Here is a 26,206-nt window from a genome sequence, read left to right as displayed (position 1 = left end):
ACCAGGGCGCCTGGGTGGCTCAGTCGGTTAAGCGTCTGCCTTCGGCTCAGGTCATGGTCCCAGGGTCCTGGGATCGAGCCCCACATCGGGCTCCTAGCTCGGTGTGGAGCCTGCTTCTCCCTCTCCTTCCTCTGCCTGCCACTCCCCCTGCTTATGCACACTCTCTCTCTCAAATAAATAAATAAAATCTTTTTGAAAAAAAGTAAAATAAAACACCTAAACCTACTGAGCATCATAACTTAACCCAGCCTACCTTGAATGTGTTCAAAGCGCTTACATTAACCTACAGTTGGGCAAAACACCGAACACAAAGTCTATTTTATAATAAAGTGTTGACTATCTCATGTAATGTATTGAATATTGTACTGAAATTGACAAACAATGGCTCTGTGAGTGCTGATGGTTGTAAGCGTATGGGGTTTTGCCCCTTGTGATCGCATGGCTGATTGGGAACTGCAGCTGCCCAGCATCACGAGAGAGGATCCTCCAGCATTTACCAGCCCAGGAAAAGATCAAAATTCAAAATATAGTTTCTACCAAATGCACATTGCTTTCACACCATTGTAAAGCTGAGAAATCATAAGCGGTAGCATCACAAATCGGGAACCATCTGTACTGGTTTCAGTCCTCTCCTCACCACCTCTTCCCCATTCCACCTCCCAGAGATAACTGCTATCCCATTTAGTATTCTTCTACATGTCTGTATGCTTTTCCTACATATGTAATATTCCTAAATATAGTGCTATTTTATATGTTCTAAAGTTTCTGTAAGAGGTACCATACTGTATGTAATCTGCAACATGCCTTTTCACTCAACATTGTGTTGATGCTATTCATGTGTGCTGTTTTTAGCTACAGTTCATTAGTTTTTGCTGCTAGTTTTCAATGTATGGGGAAAGAAACCCCACAAGATACCCATCCTCTGGGTGACAGACATTTAAATTGCTTACCTGTTTTTGCTCTTAAAACAATGCTGCTATAGAGATTCGTAAGTATGGCTCCCATGTAAATGTGCAAAACTAGCAGCAAGGTAAGACTTGCTGGGTGATAGGATATGCACATCTTCTTAAGCAGATACTGCATTTCCCTGACTAACAAGATGGAACATTTTTGTGTGTTTATTGCCTATTCATTTTTTTCCTCTTTCTGTGAATTTACTGTTCATAATTTTGCACATTTTCCTCCTGGCTAGTCTTTTGATTTTTAGAAGTTATTTATATTCTCTGGATGCTTTTGCTTGTTGGAAATATCTTTTCCCACTCTGACCTAATTTTGGCTATGCTATCGTGTTTTTTGATGTACAAAAATGTTTTAAATCTTAATCTAATTTAATGTATTGGTCTATCCTTAGCACTTTTAAGACTATGTATATGAAAATATTCAAGCAGCATTATTTATGGCCACATTTTTTTAACTGCTCCTAAATATTTCATACTACCCTACCTTCTATGGGCTGAAATGTATTCTCCCAACATTCGTATGTTGAAGTTCTAACCCCCAGTACGTCAGAACAGAACTATATTTGGACATAGGGCCTTTAAAGAGGCAATTTAGGTAAAATGAGGTCATTATGGGTGGGCCCTAGTCCAATGTCAAGAGATTAGGACACAAAACATCTAGCCTGAGGAACAACCTTGGAGGACAGAGGAAGGAGGTGCCCATCTGCAAACCAAGGAGTTCTCAGAGGAAAGCAACACTGCTGACACCTTGATCTCAGACTTCTGGCCTCCAGAACTGTGAGAAAGTTAATTTCTTTAACCTACCCAGTCTGTGGTACTTTGTTATGGCAACCCTAGCAGATTAATACATTGCCTTGAATTACATCCATTTATGAGTATAATTATAAAATTATGAGAAACATGGAAAACTTTGATGTGGTAAGTGAAACAAGAAAAAATGGTGTGTGTCTCAGAACCATATAAAGAGTACATGTCTGTGGACAGAGTGGAAATTTATATGAAGAAATAGAGCATTTACATGAGAGTACCAGAATTATAAACAACTTTTACTTTTTAAATTTGCTTTATTGTTAAATTTCATACTTTTCGATTTTTTTTTTTTAAACCTTTAAGGTGGGTATAGCAATTACATATATCTCAGCACTTCAACCACCCTGGGTGATTAAAAGTGAAAAACGGGGGTGCCTGGGTGGCTCAGTCGTTAAGCGTCTGCCTTCGGCTCAGGTCATGATCCCAGAGTCCTGGGATCGAGTCCCGCATCGGGCTCCCTCTTCCGAGGGAAGCCTGCTTCTCCCTCCCACTCCCGCTGCTTGTGTTCCTGCTCTCGCTATCTCTGTCTCTGTCAAATGAATAAATAAAATCTTAAAAAAAAAAAAAAATAAGAGTGAAAGACGGGGTACATTTAAGGACCATTTCATATTTAGGTTATAATACAATTTCTTTGATTTTATAGACTGTAAGTCAGGTTCGTAATTTAGGTCCATGGTGTCAGCGATGCCGTGTGTCTGCCTGACTCCCCGAGAATGAATTTCCAGCCTCTCGGTCCCTGGCCCCCGGCGGGAGGATTCTGAGCGGGTCTGCACACTCTCAGAGTGCCCGGCACCACAGACTCCCCATTGCCACGGCGGGGACCTGCTCCTTGACCCCCTTGGCCGGTTCCCCGCCCTCGCTCCGTTCCCGGGATGGCCTCACAGATGATCCTACCCTCGCCTGGGGTCCGCTTCGGGAGGAACCAATCCCGCACCCCCTCTCCGTCCAGGGCTCAGTGAAGAGCGAGTCTCCTCCCTACTTGCAGCTCAGTCTGCACGTCCACCTCTCCGTCTCCCTCTCTCCGGCGCCTTCCAGCGCGTCAGGGTCTCGGTCTTCCCCGTTTGGAGACTCCGGCAGAGCGACAGGACCCGCCACCGACCGCACTGCGGCCAGCGCGGCAGCCCTGCAAAGGCGTCAGCCGCGGGCGTCGCTGGCTCCTCCGGGCCGCAGGGGGCGCTGTGGGGCGGGGGCAGGCTCGAGTCCCAGCGTGCACCGCGTGGGGGCTGGCCCTGCGGGGCGGGGCGGGAGGCCGCGCGCCGAGGAGGTTTCGGGGGGCGGGCACGGCGCTCGGTGTCTCCGGGGCAGCGGCCGGACGGGACCGCGGAGGGCCATGGCCGAGCCGGCTCCGGTAAGACAGGCTTCCCGCGCGGACGCCCGGATTCCGGGCTCGGGGCGGGGCTCCGGCTTGGCGGGTACCCATCCGGTGGAACGGGTGGAAACGGAGCCTGGAGGTCGCGCGGGGCTCCGAGTGTACGGTCTGGACCCTGGACGGAGCCGGTGACCGCCACTTCTGGGGCTCGTCCGTGGCCGCCCTCGCGAACGAACCGAGCGTGGACCCGGCCTCAGCTGCGGGCCCAGCCTGGGCGGGGGGCGCCCGGGCGCGGCGGGGGCAGGCGAGGGAAAGGAGAGAAATGGGTCTGGTGCCGGCGGTTTGTGTTAGAGCTCAGCCAGTTTACATCACAGTTACTGAACTCAGAACAAGTGTTTGAAAGACAAGATTTTGAGGATTAAAGCGATTGTCTGGCAGCAGCGTGAATAAGGTAATTCAGCTGCTAACGGGTTACAGTTTGTGTTGAGTGGAAGGAAGGAAGGGAGGTTGGAAGGAATAGAATAGGATATAAAACCCTAAGCAGAGTACACGTTATTTGATTATTTAATGTTTTGTTGTAATCGAGGTTTAGAGGGAATGGCCATTATTTTTTTTTTAAATGTCTTATAAACTTTGATTTTGACCATTTTTCCTGATTACTAAACGAATTCATGAGGTTATTAATTTCCAAATAGCGTTAACAGTCTCCGCTAAGAAAATGTAATTTCTAGGATTAAATATTCAAAAGATATGCAACACCTTTATGGGGAAATTATAAATAAATGGGAGATAACCAGGCCTGTAGATGGAAAGACTAAATACAGTAAAAATGATACTTTTCTTCCAACTTAACATATACATTTACTGCAGTTTTATTAAAATGGCAGTAAGACTTTTGTGACTTTAGACAAACAGATTCTAAATTTCATTTGGAAAAATGCCAAAAATATGATTCTGAAAAAAGAACAACGAAAAGGGAATTGCCCTAGCAGATAATGAAACTTATTAGAAGCCCATAGAATTACTACCGTGCTATTTTGTGCAGGGATAGACACACACAGCAGTGAAAACGGAAAGAGAACCCAGATGTAGACTGTACTTTGTTGACGAGTGTCTCCCCAGAATTCATGCCCTTTCTGGAACTTCAGATTGTGACCTTACCTGAAGTAAGGTTGTTGCAGATTTAATTGGTTAAGATGAGATCATAGCGGAGTAGGGTAGGTTCTTAATCCAGTGTGACTGTTATCTTTTTAAAAGGAAACACAGAGATCCAGACACACAAAGTTACTGTTACAGTGGAGACAGAGATTGGAGTTATGCAGCTTTAAGTCAAGAAATGCCAGGGATTGCCAGCCAGTACTAGAACCTAAGGGAAAGGCATGGAACGGCTTCTCCCCTGGAGGCTTCAGAGATAGCATGATCCTGCTGACACCTGGTATCAGACTTCTAGCCACTAGAACTATAAGAGAATAAATTTTTATTGTTTTAAACCACCCAGTTGGGGTACTTTGTTACAGCAGCTTTAGGAAAGTAATACAGAGACTTTCAAAAGCAGTATTGGGACAATTGCCTTTTCCAGTTGGAAAATAACATTAAGGTAGATCACCACTGTGTAACAAAAAAATTACATTACGTTCCAGATAAATTTAAAATCTAAACATGAAAAGTAAAACAAGCCTTTTGGAAAAAAATTTAGAATATCTCTGTAACCTACATATAGAAAAAATGTTTAAAACACAGAAAGCAGGGGCGCCTGGGTGGCTCAGTTGGTTAAACGACTGCCTTCGGCTCAGGTCACGATCCTGGAGTCCCAGGATCGAGCCCCACTTCGGGCTCCCTGCTCGGCAGGGAGTCTGCTTCTCCCTCTGACCCTCCCCCCTCTCATGTTCTCTTTCTCATATTCTCTCTCTCTCAAATAAATAAATAAAATCTTTAAAAAAAAACCACAACACAGAAAGCAAAACGACCTAAGATTGATATGTTTGCATCGAAACTGAAAATTTATGTACAATATAAGTATAAATAAAATTATAAGACGTACACAAGGAGAAAGTATTTGTAACCTAATATACTCAACAGTTAATCAATACACAAATTACATAAAAGGGGCGCCTGGGTAGCTCAGTCATTAAGCATCTGCATTCCGCTCAGGTCACAAGGGATCAAACCCTGCATAGGGCTCCCTGCTTGGTGGGGAGTCTGCTTCTCCCTCTCCCACAACCCCCCTGCCTGTGTGCCCTCTCTTGCTGTGTCTCTCTCTGTCAAATAAATAAATAAAATCTTAAAAAAAAAAAAGACTTTCTCTCTCTCTCCCTCACCCCACCCTCAAATAAATAAATAAATTTTTTTTTAATTAAAGAAGTCCTAGAAATGAAATGATAGATGACCCAATAAAAATATGGGCAAAGGATCTGAACAGGTAGTTCAGAGAACTGTAGACAAATGGTCAATGGATAAAAGAATGGATTAAAATTATGACCTGTTCAGACAGTGGAACATGACACAAAAGTATATCAGTTCTGTATGTATCAATATGGACAGATGAAGAGTGAAAAATACAAGCTGCAGTATAATAAAGGATTTGTGCATAAAAAACAAAGTAATATTTATAGTTACTTATGTCTATGTGAGAATTAAAAGCACAAACAGAAGTTACTACATGCACCATAATGTTTGCTTCTTGGAAGAGAAAATAGGACTGAGTATGAGAACAGTATTAAAGAGGGAATAGAGGACTTGAGTTTCATCTGTCATACTCTATTTCATTAAAAGGAAATCTGAAGAAAGATGTTAAATTTGTTAAATCAGTAGTAAATACTAGGATACTTGTTACAATGTTCTCTAATTCTCTGAACCTTAAACTTCTGAAAATTAAAGTAATAACCAATGGAGGCTTTTTGAGCATTTCTTGAAAACATTTTAAAAGTAAGGAATTTAATCAAAAGAAGAGAATGAGTATATTTTAAGCAAAAACATACATTCATTTCTGCTATAATACATCACATGCATTTCTAAAAATCACAGTGCAATGCAAAATCATGCAATAAAAACCACAGCTTATGGGAGAAAGGGTGTTAGCGCATAACACTCTAAAAGTTTGTCACTGACATGTTTTTGTTTTAATTCAATTTAGTTAATGTATACTGTATTATTAGTTTCAGGGGTAGAATTTAGTGATTCATCACTGACATATAACACCCAGTGCTCATTATTACATCAAGTGCCCTCCTTAATGCCCATCAGCCAGTTACCCCAGCCCTCCACCCACTACCCCTCCAGCAACCCTCTGTTTGCTATAGTTAAGTCTCTTATAGTTTACCTCCCTCTCTGTTTATCTTATTTTTTCTTCATGTCAGTGACATGTTGAAAAGATAAGAACCCAATAAAAACACAGTTTTATGCATGTTAAATTATTTAAAAATAAGCTATCTTAAAAACTACCTGAAATTGACTTATGGAAGTGGGTGTAAGAAGGGGTAGTGCTTGTGAGTTACTGTGAAGTGAGAGGACCATTATCTGAAATCAGTTGGAAAGTTGTAACACCAGGTGTGGATAGGTAGGGCTCCTAAAACAAGGTAATCTGAGGTACCTGGTAGATTCTCAAAAGGGGGGTGGGGTGGGGTGTGTGTGTGTGTGTGTGTGTGTGTGTGTTGTATACCCCTACTTGGATCTCTTTGTTCACCTAGTGCAGGTTCTCATCCTTGCTGCTACTGACATTCTCTACTGGATAATACTGTGTTGTGAGGGGCTATCTTGTGCATTGTAGGATGTTTATCAGCATCCTTGGCCTTGACCCACTAGATGCAAGTAGCAGTCCCCACCCAGTCATGACAAAAATGTCTCTAGACATTGCCAAATGTCCGGGGGTGGGGGGGGATAAAATTGCCCGAAGGTAGAACTGACCTAGAGTTTCTCACAGACAAAATTGCATATAAGCAAGTGTAGAATTTTGTGACAAATTATTCCCTATGTTATCAATCATATTAGAAAAAACGTAGCAAAAACATAGAAATGGCTATTTCATTAAAATAATTTCTGATTTAAATGTAAAGGAATTGGGCGCCTGGGTGGCTCAGTCATTAAGCGTCTGCCTTCGGCTCAGGTCATGATCCCAGGGTCCTGGGATCGAGTCCCACATCGGGCTCCCTGCTCAGCGGGGAGTCTGCTTCTCCCTCTCCCTCTGCCTATCACTCTGCCTACTTGTGCTCTCTCTCTCTCTCAGTCAAATAAATGAAATCTTAAAAAAGATATATATATAAATGTAAAGGAATTATTTAAAAACATAAGTCTAGGGGCGCTTGGGTGACTCGGTTGGGTATCTGCCTTCAGCTTGGGTCACGATCTCAGGGTCCTGGGATCGAACGCCACATGTGGCTCCCTGCTCTTGGGGAGCTTGCCTTTCCCTCTCCTCCCTGCATGTGCTCTCTCTCGCTATCTCTCTCTTCCTCAAATAAATAGCATCTTAAAATTAAAATAAAAATATAAATCTAAGTTTCATAAAGATGAATAAAAATAAAAGTTGACAGAAGCTGTACTTTAATACCCATAGGAAATAAACACATGGCAAAATATTTGGAGTTAAAATTCATTTAAAGAAAACAGTAGGGGTGCCTGACTGGCTTAGTAGTGCATGTATGTGACTCTTGATGTTAGGGTTGTGAGTTCAAGCCCTACACTGGGTGTAGAGATTACCTGAAAAAATAAAAACTCTTAAAAAAGTGTATGTAATGGGACGCCTGGGTGGCTCAATCGGTTAAGTGTCTGCCTTCAGCTCAGGTCATGATCCCAGGATCCTGGGATCAAGCCCCGCATCCGGCTCCTTGCTCAGAGGTGAGCTTGCTTCTCCCTCTACCTGCCGCTCTCCCTGCTTGTGTGCTTTCGCTCTCTCACAAATAAAATCTTTTTTAAAAAATAAAGTATATTAAAAAAGAACAATAAAAGAATGTATACTTTATTTATTTGAGAGAGTGAGAGCAAGCATGAGTGGCAGGAGGGAGAGAGGGAGAGAAAGAAGCAGGCTCCTGGCTGAGCAGGGAGTCCCACGTGGGACTATATCCCAGGACCTTGAGATCATGACCTGAGCTGAAGGCAGACACTTAACCGACTGAGTCACCCAGGTGCCCCTAAAAGAATATATACTTAATGAAATTCGAGTACTTTAACAAATACATAATTTACATGTTTCTAGTTACACATCTTAGAAAGTGTTCAATTTATCCAAGGCCATCACAATAAAAAATAAAAGTTTTAAACCTTTGCATGTGTTATTTTTTCTAATTCATTGTTTTAAAAAGCAGTGAAATTCAAAGCCAAATCTTGATAAACTCTTAGTATTCTAGGAACAGAAGGCATCTTGGTTAGTAAGTTAAAGGAAACCAACAAATACTACTTGTAAACCATTAGAAACATTTCCTTTAAAGAATAAGACAGTTGCATGCTATCATCACTATTACTCAACATCATTTCAGCCAATACAATAAGGTAAAAATAAGAAATGATAGGCTTAGCCTCGTATGCAGGAGATCTACAGATGTGTAATTTATAGAGTTCAGTGAAGACCTACTAGTTTAAACAGTTTATCTTTTGCTTAAAAAAAAAAAAAAGAAATGATAGGCTTAAATCATTAAATGTTAATTTGCAGATCTCATTCTCTATGTAGACACTCCAAGGCAGCCAACTGGAAGTGTTAGCCAACAAGGGAATTTGTTTCCAAAATAAACATAAAAATTAGCTTCCCAAGCTTTCATAATTAGAAAATTTAGTGGGACAGGGGCGCCTGGGTGGCTCAGTTGTTGAGTGTCTGCCTTCGGCTCAGGTCATGATCCCAGGGTCCTGGGATCAAGCCCCGCATCTGGCTCCCTGCTCCGCGGGAGGCCTGCTTCTCCCTCTCCCACTCCCCCTGCTTGTGTTCCCTTTCTCGCTGTGTCTCTGTCGGGTAAAGAAATAAAATCTTTAAAAAAAAAAAAAAAATTTAGTGGGACAAACCCTCAAACATGGTAGCTACAAAAACTCTACAGTTTCTAGAAATGAACCTAGCAAGGATTATATAAGGTCTATATGAAGAAAGCTAAATTTAGCCAAAGCATATAAAAATATCTAGGTAGATGTTTCTGGATGGAAAGATCCCAGGTTTTAGAGATACAGTTCTCTCAAAATTTGTATGTTAAGCACATTCCTATCAGAATCCCAATAGAATTTGTATAAATTTGACAAAGTATCTTTCCTGTGTATGTAGAAGAGAAAACAGACAAGAAAAATCCAGACAATTTCCTGTGGAAATTGATGGAGGTGGTGGTGGATGACCATGTCCTCTTAAATAGCAAAATATCTGATAAAACTATAAGAATTAAGCAGTGCAGTATTGTAGCAAAAATAGACACATTCACCAGTGGAACAAAAATATACCCAAATATAAATGGAAACCTAGTTAATAAAAAACAATCCCAAATCAATGATAAAAGAATAGACTGTTTAATAAATTTTGTGACAAGTGAATATCCACTTACAAAAAGAACATATTCCTTCTTGTTATGCAGATATAAGTTCCATATGAAAAAGGTCTAATTCTAATAAATGTTATGAAGAATTTAGGAGAATATTTTATAATCTTAGGAAGTCTTCCAAATCAAGATACTAAACCCTGAAGCCACAAGAGACGTTTTTCTGTAAAGTATAATCAAGAAAAAAGCAGTGTGAGGGGTGCCTGGGTCTTCAGTCAGTTAAATGTGTGCCTCCCCTCATCCTGAGGTCATGGGATCCAGCCGGATCCTCTGTTTATCCCTCTCCCTCTGCCCGCCCCCCCACTCATGCTCTCTCTCTTTATCTCAAATGAATAAATAAAATCTTTAAAAAAAAACAACAGTGTGGAAGATGGAGTAATTATCTTTATTTGAAAATTGTATCCCACCAAAAAATAAGATTGATAAATATGGTACAGTAACTGGACACAAAATAAGTTTATAAAACTCAGTGACTTTTTTTTTAACTAGTAGTAATTTGAAATGGCAGGGGTGATCCCATTTACAGTTGTTGGAAAAACCACAGAATACCAGAAACAAAATTAATTTAAAAGATTCAGAACATTTAAGAAGAAAATAAGTTTGTTTAGGGTAGCAAACAAGACCAAATAAATGGAGTGATAAAACATGTTCCTAAATGAGGTCAAAATCTTTCCTAAATATGTGTATATGTTTAATGCAATTCAAACTGAATTCCAATGCGCTTTTTTTGTTGTTGGACAAAATAATTTATAAGGAAGAATAAATATCCAGGAATTCACAGGAGTAACTTGGAAAAGAATGGGAGGAGGGGGTAAGACTTGCCCTCCCAATATTAGATATTGCATAGGTATTGTAAAAAGATACATAGGGAAAGTATAGCAGAAATTAACAGATTCACATATTTATGAAAATCTAATACATGCAAAGGTTGGCATTTCAATCTAAGGAGAAAGAATGGTATATTTAATAGTGTGTGATTGGCTATCCATACGTATATAATAGATGCCAATCTCATCTACAGAATTAAGTGCAAATCTAAATGCAAAAAAGTAGAGTATTTGTACAACTTTTTGATACGGGGACCACTTAGAAAGCTGGAAACAATGGAAAAGACTTACAGATTAAAACTAAATAAAAGGGTATTTGGCAGAAGATAAACTCAAAATACAAATGACTGGGAGAAAACGTTTGCTAGGGCACCTGGGTGGCTTAGTCACTTAAGGGTCTGCCTTCGGGTCAGGTCATGATCCCAGGGTCCTGGGATGAAGCCCCACATCCCACATCAGGCGCTCTGCTCAGCGGGGAGCCTGCTTTTCCCTCTGCCCCTCCTCCACTCATGCTTGAGCTCGTTCTCTCTTTCTCTCTGAAATAAAATCTTTAAAAAGAAGTGTTTGCTAGTCAATCAAAGGATTATTAACCCTAATACAAGGAATCCGTTCAAATTATGGGAGCCCACTGGAATGTTCAGCAAAGGATGTGAATAGACCTGCACAAAGATATATGGAATGCCCCCCTCCCCAGAAAATGATGAAAAGGATGCTAAGCTTCACAAATTAATGCAAATTAAAACAATGAAATACAATTTTTTACCATTACATTGGCAAAAGAAAAAAAAAAGGTTTAAGAACAACCTGTGCTGGCAAAGTGTACAGAAATAAGTCTCATCTTCTTAGCATGGGCAAAAATGCCGAATTCTTTTTGGAAGGCAGTCTAATGGTATTTATTACACTGAACATGTTTATACCTTTTGATTTAGTAGTTCTCCTTTTTAGGCTTTATCTTACAGAGGTAAAAGCACTAAATATATCAGGAAGCATTTCAGAGCATTGTTTGTAATTTATAAAGGAAATGATACATATACATATACCCCCCCATCAGTGGGGTATATGTACCCGTGGCATGAAAGACACTGCAGTTTACAAAAACCTGGTTTTGCCTCCACACGTTGACCTGGAAAGATATCTGTAAAATATTAAGTGAATGAAATTACCCAGTGATTTATTCCCACTTTAAAGAAAAAAAATTCTTTACTATCCATATGCATATATAGTTCAAACAAGCATAAAGAACCTCGGATGGTGTAGTGGGTAAGAGCAGAACCAACCATAAGACTGGAGTGGGGGAAGGAGCAGTTCCTAAGGAGGAAGCTGCTGAAAAGACAAAAACAGTGTCCACTACAAAAATTTTTTTAATTGATGACAAGGAGGGGCACCTGGCTGGCCCAGTGGGTAGAGCCGGTGACTCTGGATCTCAGGGCTGTGAGTTTGAGCCCCGCCTTGGGGATAGAGTTCACTTAAAAAACAAAACAAAATAAAAAAATAAGTTGATGAGAAGGAGCTGAAGTCCTTTTGAAGCACTAACGCCGTGTATGTATTTTGTCTGTAATTTCAGTTACCTCTGACTTTTGAGGATGTGGCCATGTATTTCTCTGAGCAAGAATGGCAGAATCTAGAGGCATGGCAGAAGGAGCTTTACAAGCATGTAATGAGAACCAATTATGAGATTCTTGTTTCTCTAGGTAAGAAGTGCTCAATTTTGTGGGTAAGTCATGGAACTGGGTCTGGAAGAAGATCCCAGTCCCTTGATGCTCCTGTTTGTTAGGTCAGATTTCTCAGAAATTAACTCAGAATGGTATTTTTTACCCCAGAGTCCTATTTGTTAATACTTCTGTAAGCATTGCTAATCCTTACTCAAGGGTAGACATTGAGTAAGGAGAATGTTTAAGACTTTGATGCGTGGTGGTCAGGGGTGACTAAGTCAGGGCTTTTAGTCGCTACACACTCACAGATTGCCGTGATTTCCATATGGGAGCACTCCTAGCTCGTGTCCATAATGTACCTGTATATCTTTACCCTAGGATGTCCCTACCTGTCAGTTTTTACCATGGGGTCTGGATAACTCAGAAAAGCTAAAATATTTCCCTGCAGTGAGATTTTGTAAGGCTATACACAGATGGTTAACAGCAGCAGTCTCTTCATGGTTATGGTAATGGGTGTTCTTTTTAGTCTTTTTGCTTACTTGGTCTTTATACATATATATTTTTTATTTATCAAATGAATGATAAAGTCTCTGCTTCATCCTCACTCCTGCACTCAGATAATTCCCCAAGGCAACCACTGTTAACTTTACTGTTTTAGTTCTTATTGTACTTTCCTCCAATCTAACTATCATGCTTCCATCTCTATTACTTGATTTATCAAGTGTAGGCAGCATTAACTCATTACTATGAAAAATGAGACATTAATTCACTTAAACTATCTTTCTTCTATCTCCCTTTTTCCGTTTTCCCCAAATTTGGGGTTTTTTTCATGCCTCTATTGTCTACCTTTATAAATTAAATTTCTAGATCAAGGTCCATCAACTTTATATGTCTTGATTCCTTCAGTGTATGAAGATAAGGCAGTTAGTTCCCCTGTACTTCCTGCCATCTCTCTGGCTAGCTCCTGACAGCCATACCATTTCCTTTATATTGCAAGGTTTCTAATGCTTTATATTCTATTCCATTACCATATGTATGTTTTCCAGGCTTCATGTATACAATGTTGTTTCTAAAACACGTAATCCAAGACATTACATATTTTTATTGTTACTGAAGGACCAGTTAAAGTAATTGAATCTGTAGAGAAAGAAATATAATCCTCTATCGTTAATCCTGTTCCACCCAAAAAGAATGTTCCAAACATCAAGATCAAATGGATGCAAAATGGTCTATCATTGTAGCTTTGATTTCCTTAACAGCTAATCATGGTGAGCGTCTTTTCATTTGTATATCTTCTTAGGAGAAATGTCTATTCAAGTATTTTCCATTTTTAAATTGGTATATTTGTCTTTTTATTGTTGAGTTTTAAGCCTCCTCTGTTTGTTCTGGATCCTGGACCCTTATCAGATACATGACTCACAGATATTCTCTCCCATTCTGTGGGTTGTTTATTCACTTTCTTGATGGCATCCTTTGAGGCACAAAAGTTCTTAATTTTTATGAAGTCCAATTTCTTTTTTCTTGTGTTGCTTGAGCTTTTGGTGTCATATTTAAGAAACCATTGCCTAATCCAAAGTCACAAAAATTCACTCCTATGTTTTCTCCTAAGAGGTGTATAGTTTTAATGCTTACATTTATTTTTTTATTTTTTAAAAGATTTTATTTATTTGTCAGAGAGAGAGAGGGGGGAGTGTGTGAGCACAAGCAGGGGGAGTGGCAGGCAGAGGGAGAAATAGGCTCCCCACTGAGCAAGGAGCTGGATATGGGACTCTATCCCAGGACCCTGGGATCATGACCTGAGCTGAAGGCAGATGCTCAACCAACTGAGTGACCCAGGTGCCCCTCAGTGCTTACATTTAGGTCTTTGATCCATTTTGAGTTAATTTTTGTATATGGTGTAGGGTAGGGATCCAGCAGCTTCTTTTGTGTATGGATATCCAGTTGTCCCAACACCATTTGTTGAAAAGAGTATTCTTTCCCCCATTGAATTCTCTTGGCACCCTTTTGGAAAATCAGTTGACCATAAAAGTAGAAGTTTATTTCTGGATTCTCAATTCTGTTTCACTGATCTATATGTTAATCTTCATGCCAATAGCACGCTGTTTTGATTACCATTACTTTTCGGATCAGTTTGTCAGTTTCTGTAAAAAACAAACAAACAAATAAAAACCAGTTTGGATTTGGGGAATATTGTCATCTTTTTTAAAATTTATTTTATTTTTTACATTCACATTGTTTAATTATAGCTATATAATATATTCTTTAAAAATTTTTTTTCAAATTATAGTTGGCACACAATATCACATTAGTTTCAGGTGTACATCATAGTGATTCACCATCTCTGTATGCTATGCTATGCTCACCACAAGTGTAGCTACCATCTGTCACCATAGAACGCTGTTACAGTATCATTGACTATATTCCCTGTGCTGTGCCTTTCATTCCTGTGACTCATTCATGCCATAATTGAGGCCTGTATCTCCCACTCCCTGTCACTCATTTTGCCCATCTCCTTACCCCATCACTCTTGCAGCCATCAGTTTGTTCTTTCTATTTATACGTCTGATTTTGCTTTGTGTTTGTTTACTCATTTGTTTTCAAATGAGGTGATTCTAAATAAATTATAAACCAAAGAAGAAATCGCAAGAGAAATTAGAAAATATTTAAAGTTGGATGAAATGAAAATATAAAGCAGCAAAATTTGTGAGATGCACCAAAGCAGCACTTAGAGGGAAATGTATAAGTCTAAATGCTTATATCAGAAAAGCAGCAAGGGTTTCTTTTTTTTTTTTAATCTTTTTATTCATTTTTAAAAATTTAAGGGGCGCCTGGGTGGCTCAGTCGTTAAGCGTCTGCCTTCAGCTCAGGTCATGATCCCAGCATTCTGGGATCGAGCCCCGCATCGGGCTCCCTGCTCTGCGGGAAGCCTGCTTCTCCCTCTCCCACTTCCCCTGCTTGTGTTCCCTCTCTCGCTGTGTCTCTCTCTGTCCTATAAATAAATAAATAAAATCTTATAAATAAATAAATAAATAAAAATTTAAATTCAATTAATTAACATATAATGTATTATTGGTTTCAGAGGTAGAGGTCAGTGATTCATGAGTCTTATATAATACCCAGTGATCACTACATCACGTGCCCTCCTTAATGTCCATCACCCAGTTACCCAATCCCCCCACCTCTCACCCCTTGGGAATATTGTCATCTTAACAATTTTAAGACTTCCTATTCATGAACATGAGATATCTTTCCATTTATTTATGACTTTTAAAATCTCAACAGTATTTTACAGTTCTTGTTGTGTAAGTCTTGTATTTCTTTTATTAAATTTATTCCTAAGTGTGTTATTCTTTTTGGTGTTACTGTAAATTGAATTGTTTTCTTGGTTTTATTTTTGGAAAAATACTTTTATTTTAAAAGGTGCTGGGACTTCAACGGATGAAGAGTGAGAATAGGTGTATGGATTTAAATAAAAGATAGTGATTCCTTTTCTCATGAGAGCAGCCTTAGAATTCTTTTGGGATTGAAGTCAGATTTCAGAGGGCAAGGAGGGATCTGGAACATAGTGATCAGTCTCCACATGTACTACACCACTCTGACATTTTATCCCTGAGACATTACCTGGCTTACCCTCTTTCTCTGATCTGAACCATAACACTGATCTCCCTTTAGCACTCTATGAAGCATACTTTAGGTTCTGTAAGAGAGAGAGTATTGAAAGAAAGTTTTACTTGAAAATACATAAACATTTTATTAGGGGAATGGGGTCATATATTAGAGAATCCTGTAACTATTTTCATTTGCTTATTTTATTGCTTGCAACCCTTTTTATTCTAGCAGAACTCAACCATGTTTTGGGCTATGATTAGCACTGTCACCAGCGGACTTCTGAGAGTATTTTAGCTGGAGCTACCTACTTTGAAATTTCCTAGGATAGGCATTCGAGTTCTTATTTTTGCATACCCCTGTCTTCCCATGGTATCTCCAGTTGTTTGCGGGGCTGTCCCACCATTCTCAAAGCACGCTACTAGTGAGTTTTATGAAATCCACAACAAAATACATATTGCTCGATATATGGGGACCAAGACAGGATTTAAACAGTAAACTGATTTAACAGGTCCAAATAGATTAGGAAGTACTGTTAGGATATGTCGGCAGTTTTGCTCCTCCTTGCATAAACCTATAATCTATTTTTTGACCTCTCGTCTCATATGTTTTCCCAGGAGTACATTTTGAAAATTTAAAAGCAACTTGGTGTGCTTTAAATTTAGTGTTCAAAGAAACCAAACTACCTTTTCTGACTTCTTTGGACAGATGATGGACTTCCCAAACCAGAACTAATATCCTGGATTGAACAGGGGAAAGAGTTCTTCAAGAACTGGGGAGAATCACAGAAATCAGGAAACATAATTTGCTCTTCTGCTGGTTTGCAATTTGATCCAGTTATCGAGGGTCATCAGTTTCAGGGTAAGTATTAAGAAATTAGGGCCCTGCCTTAAGACATCATGCTCCATTTGTTCCAGTTCTCTGATCTCGTCTTCCTGTTTGGCTGGGCTGAGGCTGGACATCTGATGTACTCTAGAGAAACACAGTAAAGTACAGTGGTTAGGAGTGTGGGTTCTAGAGTCTGAGTCTGGATCTTGTCTTTTCTGGGGCACCTTCGGCAAGTTGTTCAGCCTCTCAGTATTTCAATTTCCTGACCTATAAAATGAAGATAATAAAAGTACCTACATTATAGGACTATATAGGTTAACATATGTAAAGTGTTAAAGTGATACCTGGCACACACTAAGAGCTCAGTAAATGTGAGCTGTTGTTAGTAGTAGGTAGGGCGAGGGGGATGGTGGCAGGAATCAGAGACTGGTTATCCACATTCTAGTGACCAAAATTGCTTCCTTCCTATCTGGAGACTGTTGACTCTACTTGAATACCTAAAACTCAGCTCTCCTCTGTTGTTTCTTTTTATGATGGGACAGTCTGAGATTTTTGGATTCTTTTTAAATATTTATGTATTTATTTATTAGAGAGAGTGAGAACAAGCAGGGGGCGGGGCAGAGGGAGAGAATTTCAAGCAGATTCTCTGCTGAGTGCGGAGCCCAACTTGGGGCTCGATCTCATGACCCGAGCCGAAATCAAGAGTTGGATGCTCAACCAACTGAGCCACTCAGGTGCCCCTGAGATTTTTGGATTCTTAAAAGTCAGCAGTAAAGTATGGAATGAGAAAGCCAATGGGAGCATCATTCCAAGAAATCTTGTCAGTAGTTTGTTGAGTTTTTTGTTGCTTCTTTCTGGACAGTAAGGGAGTTTTGCTCCACAAATTATTTCACTTTTTGCCATGTGTTATCAATTCTTCCAAGAAACCTTTTTAAAAGGTTTGTGGGCATAGGGGTGAGGAGGGGGGAGCAGAGGCCAGGCCCTGCTGCCTGGCCTTAGGGACAGCCCCTGGGTCATGACTGTGGTGTTAGGGTCTGTTAGTGACAGTGCCATCATCACTTGTTGACTCCAGGAATGTCTGCACATCAAAATGGTACAAATGTGGGGCGCCTGGGTGGCTCAGTCGTTAAGCGTCTGCCTTCGGGTCGGGTCATGATCCCAGGATCCTGGGATCGAGCCCCGCATCGGGCTCCCTGCTCGGCGGGAAGCCTGCTTCTCCCTCTCCCACTCCCTCTGCTTGTGTTCCCTCTCTCGCTGTGTCTCTCTGTCAAAAAAAAAAAAAAAAAAAAATGGTACAAATGTGATGGTCCTGTGGTCATGGTGGTGGTGAGTCCTTACAGGTGCATGCAGTATGCCAGGCACGTGCTCAGCACCGTACGTGCAGGATCTCACCTAATGACCATGACAATCATACGTCCTGTTGCTTCCCTGTGTCTACAGGAGAAGGAATCGAAGCCAAGAGAGATTAGCTTGACAAAGGCTGCACAGTGGAGAGCTGGGATTTGAACCAGACAGCCTGATTCCAAAGCTTAGGCCCTATGTTTGAGATCTATATTTTCCTCTTTTTTTTTTTTTTTAAAGATTTTATTTATTTATATGAGAGACAGCACGAGAGGGAGGAAGGTCAGAGGGAGAAGCAGACTCCCTGCCGAGCAGGGAGCCCGATGTGGGACTCGATCCCGGGACTCCAGGATCATGACCTGAGCCGAAGGCAGTCGCTTAACCCGACTGAGCCACCCAGGCGCCCCTCCTCTTTTTTTTTTTAAGTTTAATTTATTTAAGTAATCTCTACACCCAACATGAGGCTTGAACTCATGACCCTGAGATCAAGAGCCATATGCTCTTTCGACTGACTGAGCCAGCCAGGCGCCCCTATATTTTCCTTTTTTTTTTTTTTAAAGATTTTATTTATTTATTTGACAGAGAGAACACAAGTAGGCAGAGTGGCAGGCAGAGAGAGAAGGAGAAGCAGGCTCCCCGCCGAGCAGGGAGCCTAATGCGGGGCTCGATCCCAGGACCCTGGGATCATGACCTGAGCCGAAGGCAGACACTTAACTGACTGAGCCACCCAGGCACCCTATATTTTCCTTTTTTAAGATATGTTTTTTTCAGTTTAGTTTCAGCAGACTTCTTACCAAACTCTCAGCCATGAAATAGAACCACAGTTGAAATGTCCCTGGTTGTGGATTTCCGTGGGAGCTGGGTTCCCTGGCCACCAGACATCACCATGAACTGCTCCCTCTCCTGGTGACATAAGCCTTTAGTCATGCCACAGACAGGAATACTGCCTGAATTTTTGTTTTCCATTTCAGGAAGCCAACAAGCTGTGCATTCAGGAGAGGCTGAACGCCATTTCCAGCTGGATCCCCGAGAAGGCCAGTGCCCCCCTGAACCCTCAGGAGGAGGAGGGGAAGATGGTGCCTTCAGGCCTGCCCAAACCATGGCCCTCCTGAGCCCACACAGACATGCCGCACAGGCTCCACTTCCAGTAGTCCACAGCTCCGGGGAGCCCACCCAGAGAGAGGGAATCCCAAGTCCCAGAGCGCCGGGGCTCCCTGGCTTGCAGGAGGCCTGCTGCGGGGAGGGCACCCAGCACCCTTGCGCTGTCTGCGGGGAGAACTTCTGGAAGGAGGACCACTCAGAGAAGCACCAGAGGAGCCACCTGAAGGACCAGCCATGGAGGTCCTGGAAGAAATTCAGCAAACAGACCGCCCCGCAGCAACAGCGGAGCATCCGTCAGGGTCCCAGGCGCTTCCGGTGTCCTGACTGTGGGCGGAGCTTCCACCGGAAGCAGTGTTTGCTCGGCCACGTGGCTGGCCACGCAGGGCAGAGCCCGCTGCCCTGCCCGCAGAAGCACGCCCTTCTCGGCCACTGCGTCCGGCACAAGGGGGAGAGGCCTTCCCGGTGCTCCGAATGTGACGGGAGCTTTCTCTCGAAGAGCAGCAAGCAGGCTCGCCAGGGCCAGCCCGGCAGGGAGAGGCTAGGCTCCTGGAGAGGAGGCGATGGCGCCTTCCCCGGGAAGGCTGAGGCGGCCGCTGAGGAGCTGTGCCCCCGGAAGGGGGCCGGGGAGGCTCCCCCGCGCCGCCCCCCCGGGGAGAGGCCCTTCTCCTGCGCGGAGTGTGGTAAGCGCTTCCCCGCGAGGTCCAAGCTCGCCAGCCACCTCAGGGTGCACACGGGAGAGAAGCCCTTCCGGTGCCCGGAGTGCGACAAGAGCTTCCGCCTGAGCGGCCTGCTGAAGGTGCACCAGCGCGTGCACAGCGGCGAGCGGCCGTTCTCCTGCCGCAAGTGCGGCAAGGCCTTCGCCAAGCGCTGGAAACTCACCGAGCACAGCCGAGTCCACAGCGGGGAGAAGCCCTTCTGGTGCGCCGAGTGTGGCAGGAGCTTCCGCCAGCGGGGACAGCTGCTGAGGCACCAGCGCCTGCACACCGACGAGAAGCCCTTCCAGTGCCCCGAGTGTGAGCTGAGCTTCCGCCTCAAGAGCATGCTGCGGGCGCATCGGCTCCGCCACAGCGGGGAGAGGCCCTTCTCCTGCGGCGAGTGTGGCCGAGGCTTCACCCACCAGTGCAAGCTCCGGGAGCACCTGAGGGTGCACAGCGGGGAGAGGCCCTTCCGGTGCCCCGAGTGTGACAAGAGCTTCCGCCTGAAGGGCATCCTGAAGGCGCACCAGCGCACGCACAGCAAGGAGAGGCCCTTCTCGTGCGGCGAGTGTGGCAAGGGCTTCACCAGGCAGTCCAAGCTCACCGAGCACTTCCGCGTGCACAGCGGGGAGAGGCCCTTCCGGTGCCCCACCTGCGACAGGAGCTTCCGGCTGAAGGGGCAGCTGCTGAGTCACCAGCGCCTGCACACGGGGGAGAGACCCTTCCAGTGCCCCGAGTGCGGCAAGAGCTACCGCGTGAAGGCCGACATGAAGGCCCACCAGCTGCTGCACGGCGGGGAGATGCCCTTCTCCTGCGAGTGTGGCAAGGGCTTTGCCAAGCAGTCCAAGCTCATCGAACACGTCAGGACCCACACCGGGGAGAAGCCTTTCCAGTGTCCCAAGTGTGACAAGAGTTTCCGCTTGAAGGCTCAGCTGCTCAGCCACCAGGGCCTGCACACGGGGGAGAGACCTTTCCGCTGCCCCGAGTGTGGTAAGAACTTTCGGGAAAAGGGACACATGCTTCGGCACCAGCGCATACACAGGCCTGAGAGGCCGTTTGCCTGCGGCGACTGTGGTAAGGGCTTCATTTATAAGTCTAAACTGGCCGAACACATCAGGGTGCACACGAAATCCTACAGCGCTCCAAGTGAGCCTGACATTAAGAAGAGGCTCAGCCAGCTGTTTGCAATGATCGAGGCTGACTGGAGTTGAGGCCGTGGAGGGCATCCGGAGCCTTCGGCGGAGTCCGTGTGGCCTGGGAATCCACAGCGGCCCCAGCCAAACCCACCGGGAGACAGATTTTAGGAACGGGGCCCCCTTTTGAGCAAGAATGTAACGCGAGTTAGGAATATGAGAAACCACACAGGATTTTCTCGGTTAGCTCATCACCTGTTATATCTCCTGTCTTCTGATGAAAGAGATACCTGTTCTTCCTGCCGTCTTAAGTGGTAATTTCCCCGCAAATGCTAAGCTAGCTCTGAAATCCCAGCTTGAACTAAGACAGTCAGTCCCTCCAGTACTGTTCTCAAAGCTCTTAAACATCCACTTGACTCTTTTTCACAGTGTGACCCTAAACTGGGGGGTTTCAATCCAGTGGATTTTGTTGCAGGCCTGATACGATGTTGGATTTGGTTTTGATTAATTTATTTTGAAACTGATAGCAATAAAACGAGCTCTCTGAATCCCAGTCTGTCTGTCCATGTGAATGCTGAGGTCTCACGGCAGCTTCCACAGTGGTTGTGCATAGTTCCCCCTAAGGAAAAGCGGATAATTTCCGCAAAGTTTGGCTCATCTGAGTTGAAGAAACATAAAAAGCAGGGGTGCTAAGATCTATGGGGCTAGAATATAGATACAAGATGGGTTTGGGAGCTGCAGAACAGACGCTTTTGGAAGCCAAGACAGTGAACGGGATTCTGAGTGACCAAGCGGTGGCCAAATCTGAGTAGAGACAAAATTACAAAGCCAAGGGACGCCTGGCTGGCTCAGTTGGTAGAGCGTGCGACTCCTGATCTCGGGGTTGTGAGTTCGGGCCCCGTGTTGGGTATAGAGATTACTTAAACATAAAATCTTCCGGAAAAAAGTAACAAAACCAAACAGCTTTGTCATGCAGCACTACAGGCAACAACAGTGTAGCGCGGAGAATTTTCAAGCAAATGTTAAAAAAAGTAAACATAATACAAGTAGTACAAGTAGAAGTCCAGGAACCTACCCCATTTGTTACATGAGGTGAAGGCTGCGTGAGCACAGAATATCTGTACTTCAGGGACAGAACTACATTCCGTTCAAAGAAATCCTGACTTCCAGAGGGTTCGTATTTCGTGAAAAGACCTGAAATTCTGGGGCACCTGGGTGGCTCAGTCAGTTAGGCGTCTGCCTTTCACTCAGATCATGATCTTGGGGTTCTGGGATCGAGCCCCGCGTGAGGCTCTCTGCTCAGTCTGCTTCTTCACTCTGTCTCTCTCAAATAAATAAATCTTAAAAAAAAAAGACCTGAAATTCTGAGGGATGACAGAAAATGAGATTGTCACTAAACTACAACGTGTCACACATGATTTCTCTGGAACACTGGCTCCAAAGATTCTTTTTTTAAAAAGGGAAAGAGGGGAGCCTGGGTGGCTCAGTCAGTTAAGCCTCTGACTTGATTTTTTGGCTCAGGTTGTGAGATCAAGCCCCACGTTGGGCTCCATGTTGGGTATGGAACCTGATTAAGATTCTTCTCCCTCTGCCCCTCCCCACCTTGCACTCTCCCTCTCTAAAAAAAATAAAAAATTTAAGGGTGCCTGGGTGGCTCAGTCGTTAAGTGTCTGCCTTTGGCTCAGTTCATGATCCCAGGGTCCTGGAATCAAGTCCCACATCGGGCTCCCTGCTCTGCGGGAAGCCTGCTTCTCCCTCTCCGACTCCCCCTGCTTGTGTTCCCTCTCTCGCTAGCTCTCTCTCTGTCAATAAATAAAATCTTTTAAAAAAAATTGAGAAGAGGAAAGAACTACATGGCCAATTAAAGTAAAACAGTTCTCACCCACACACACCCCCATACACAGTCTATGGCTCTCCCAGAGGAAGACCTGATGTGTAGTATTTTCTTATATTGTGAATATATTTGACCTTGGGATTCTTTTTCAAAAACATTTACTATGATCTTGTGGACGTAGAGTTCTGCAGGACTCATTTTGTAAAACATTACTGAAGAGCAAGCACGCTCGGCTCCATTAAGACATTAAAATGTCTGTTGTGTTCACGGGACAGCCAGCCTCAAAAAGCGTGGAGTTAGACTCAACATAAGCAAAGAAGGGATAGAGGCCATGCTGCAGGTGAATGCCCATACTGGGGACCCAGAGAGTAGGAAGTGATCATGAACCCAGCAGGGGTTTCAAGGGAGACTGAAGGCCAGAGACTCTAGGTTGCTGTTCTTATCTATTGCCTGGTACAATTGCAGGATCTCAGAGATGGTAAAAGACTCAGAGTGTTTAAAGTGTTGTTAAAAACTGAAGGCGTATTGGAAGATGTCAAGAAAAAGGGTAAGATCCAACTAAACCCAAGTACCCTAGGCTGCTCACACTCAACATGAAAAACAGGTCCTAGAGTGGTACTTAAAGAAGAGAGAGATTCTGGAAAAGAAGGTATCATAAGCACAGGTTCATAAACTTCCTTTTCTATCCTGCCCAAAACACCCAAAAAGAAAAATCCATGCTGAGATATCCTGCAGAAATCCCTGAATTTCAAGAATAAGGAAAGATGCCTACAAGTATCCAAAAAATAATCCCATCACCTCCAAAAGAATAATAAATCTGACTGGCCCAACAATGAAGATCATACTAAAAGGGACAGAATGGTTTTTAAAAAAATTTCCATTAAGGGGCGCCTGGGTGGCTCAGATGGTTAAGCGTCTGCCTTCGGCTCAGGTCATGATCCCAGGGTCCTGGGATCGAGTCCCACATTGGGCTCCTTGTTCCTTGGGAGCCTGCTTCTCTCTCTCTCTCTCTCTGTCTCTCATGAATAAATAAATAAGTAAAATCTTTAAAAAAAATTTCCATTAAGGTCAAGAAGGCAATGGTCTCTGCTGAGCCATTACTTAACATTACGGAATGCGTTCTATTATTGTATACCTGGATCATCCAAGAGAATCACCTAAATAACCATCACAAGTAAGAAAAACATCCTATTCACAAAAGCCCAGTCACTGTCTTGACTCAAGATGAGAACCAAGTACACTCATATTTGTTTTCTGCCTCTGGATATCCCAGTAATATTACAGTAAAGGAATTTTTTTATATAAATCCACAACCATAAAGAGAACTCAGAGGAAACCATCAGCGGATGAGAAAGTTCAACAGATTACAGAAAGTTATTGGCAGAATGGCATCTAATGAAGGGAAGCGGAGTCACCACAAGCAGGAAGAGGCAGAAAGGGGACTGAGGCTTGGAGGAGTGTGACTGGTTGAGCAGATGCTCAGCCCAGGAGCCAGGCAGGATGGAAGCCCAAGACCAGGGCAATTAACTAAAAGTCTGTCAGTGACTAGTCAGGCCCTCCTTCCACTACCACCAGCAGCAGCACCAGAAAGGCAAAGGGAAAGATGCAAGGGGTGTTGTTTAACAGATTTGTGAGTTTGGAGCTCAGAGCAGATGTCTGGACTAAAGAAAGAAACATGGTCATCAGCATTAAATATTTAAACTCCCTGGCACTGAAATCACCTAGAGCTCGAGAGTAGACAAAGGAGAAGGGAGGACCAAGTCCTCAGTAACCCTAATAATTTGAGGGACAACAGATTTGGAGAAGTAGGGAAAGAGAACAAAAAGGAGGGAACTGTGAGGTGGGAGGGATCCTAGGAAGGAGTGGTGCCTCGGCAGCCAAACAAGGAGAATATTCCAAGAAGCAGGACAACAGAGATGAGTTCTGCTGAGAAGTTTGGTGCAATAAGAGCAAAGAAGTGGCCAGAAGATTTGGCAACATCGAGGTAGATATTGACCTAGACAAGAACACTTTCCTTTGTGTTGGAGCAGAAAGGCAGACCTTGGCTGACTGGTACACGGTGTGAATAAGGAATTGGAGACAGGCTGTATAAAGAACTCTTTCCAGAAGTTTAGTTTAAAATGGAGCAGAGAAATTGACAGTAGCTGAAAAAGTTACTGTTATTGATACTAGAGCAAATCTGCCTGCTAATGGGGAAGAATTCTGAAAAAGGAGAGTGAAGATGTAGCAGAGGAAAGACAGCTGTGCAGGTAGAGGAATTGGCCTTCAGTGGGGGAGAGACACTTTTCCCAAGTAACTGGAGGACAGGAGAGGTTGCTACCACAAATACAATTTGGTTGTAGAATTGGGGGTTCACATCTGATGACTTTTTCTTTAGCTAAGAGAGAATAGGGGAAATTAGAGGAGAAACATGAAAATATGAGTCACCTGAATCCTTGAAAAATTGATCCGTTGGGAGTAAATTATCTCCAGTAGCATCTGGTAGGATGTCTTACATAGAGCAAACTCAGTAAGCCGAGCTGAGTATCTCAAGGGAATCTGGAAATTTCTGACTGGTGTAGAAATTTGCACAGCAGATCCCCAAAATTTATGAGAGAGGGGGAGAGTTTGAAACATTAGTGAGAATTTTAGGGACAAGAGGAAGTACTTTTTCCAGAAGTTTTTATCTTAGAGGCATAAGCAAAAAATAGAGATGGAAATTTATTTGGCTGAATTGGTGAATGTCACAGTAGAAGGCTTTTTTTTTTTTTTTTTAAGATTTTATTTATTTGTCAGGGAGAGAGAGAGAGCACAAGCAGGGGGAGCAGCAGGTTCCCCACTGAGCAAGGAGCCCAATGGTGCACTCGATCCCAGGACCCTGGGATCATGACCTGAGCTGAAGGCAGATGCTTAACCAACTGAGCCATCCAGGTGTCCCCAGTAGAAGGCTTCTTTTCTTTTCTTTTTTTTTTTATTATTATGTTATGTTAGTCACCATTCAGTACTTCATTAGTTTTTGACACAGTGTTCCATGATTCATTGTTTGCGAATAACACCCAGTGCTCCTTGCAATATGTGCCCTCCTTAATACCCATCACTGGGCTAACCACCTCCTCCCCTAGAAGTAGAAGGCTCCTAAGTGAAACTAAAATATGCCTAACTTCCAAAGTTGGTGACAAGTTATGTAAGGTATTCCTTGAATGAGCCCTTTCTATTGCTTCCTGTTGCCTTAGCATTTCTCAGAAAACTTTTGGCCTATTTTCTATAAGCTAGATAGTATATGGTTTAAGTCTCTCCTCTCGCCCCACTTACCACCTTGATCACAAGTTTCCTTTGCTGTAACCAATATAGGCTCTGAGGAGGCCTTTTAAGAGCACAGAGATCTAGGACATTTCAGTTTTCTTTTAAAGTAATAGTTTCCTGGGGCGCCTGGGTGACCCAGGCGGTTAATTGGCTGCCTTCGGCTTGGGTCATGATCCCGGGGTCCTGGGCTGAGTCCCGCATGGAGCTCCTTGCTCAGCGGAGAGTCAGCTTCTCCCTTTTTCTCTCACTCTGCCTCTCCCCTTGCGTGTGCACTCGCTCTCTCTCTCACTCTCTCTCAAATAAATAAATAAAATCTTTAAAAAAAAATT

General features: G+C 43.2%; 1 protein-coding gene and 1 long non-coding RNA gene across 3 annotated transcripts; one reads left to right on the top strand and one right to left on the bottom strand.

Annotated features, from left to right (window-relative positions):
• The first annotated feature begins 167 nt into the window (after positions 1 to 167).
• ZNF786 (zinc finger protein 786) lies at positions 168 to 21,310 on the top strand. 2 transcript variants are annotated; one of them, XM_035021333.1, is made up of 5 exons: positions 168 to 1,736; positions 11,970 to 12,096; positions 16,372 to 16,524; positions 18,804 to 19,519; positions 19,550 to 21,310. In XM_035021333.1, exons 2-5 carry the CDS (start codon positions 11,997 to 11,999, stop codon positions 20,837 to 20,839), a joined length of 2,259 nt encoding a protein of 752 aa, XP_034877224.1. In that variant the 5' UTR covers positions 168 to 1,736; positions 11,970 to 11,996; the 3' UTR covers positions 20,840 to 21,310. The 2 variants fall into 2 exon arrangements, with proteins under 2 accessions (XP_034877224.1, XP_034877223.1); XM_035021332.1 differs by lacking the exon at positions 168 to 1,736 and adding an exon at positions 3,036 to 3,117 and having other exon boundaries at positions 18,804 to 21,310.
• Positions 21,250 to 25,280, bottom strand: LOC118021225. Its single transcript, XR_004682140.1, has 2 exons — positions 25,023 to 25,280; positions 21,250 to 21,380 (listed from the first exon to the last, which is right to left on the bottom strand). It is a non-coding gene; the product is annotated as an uncharacterized LOC118021225 (long non-coding RNA).
• Between the last annotated feature and the right edge of the window lie 926 nt (positions 25,281 to 26,206).

This window comes from Mirounga leonina, unplaced genomic scaffold (assembly GCF_011800145.1).
Source record: "Mirounga leonina isolate KUSES-001 unplaced genomic scaffold, KU_Mleo_1.0 Mir_174, whole genome shotgun sequence".
NCBI classification, from domain to species: domain Eukaryota; kingdom Metazoa; phylum Chordata; class Mammalia; order Carnivora; family Phocidae; genus Mirounga; species Mirounga leonina.
The sequence above is the reverse complement of the archived record's forward strand: the minus strand, read 5'-3'. Positions and strand labels throughout refer to the sequence as shown.

What these genes read in the sequence shown, in the direction of transcription:
- ZNF786 (XM_035021332.1), top strand. An exon ending in TGAGATTCTTGTTTCTCTAG is followed by an intron (nt 12,097 to 16,371) that starts GTAAGAAGTGCT and finishes TTCTTTGGACAG; the next exon opens with ATGATGGACTTCCCAAACCA. An exon ending in CGAGGGTCATCAGTTTCAGG is followed by an intron (nt 16,525 to 18,803) that starts GTAAGTATTAAG and finishes TTTCCATTTCAG; the next exon opens with GAAGCCAACAAGCTGTGCAT.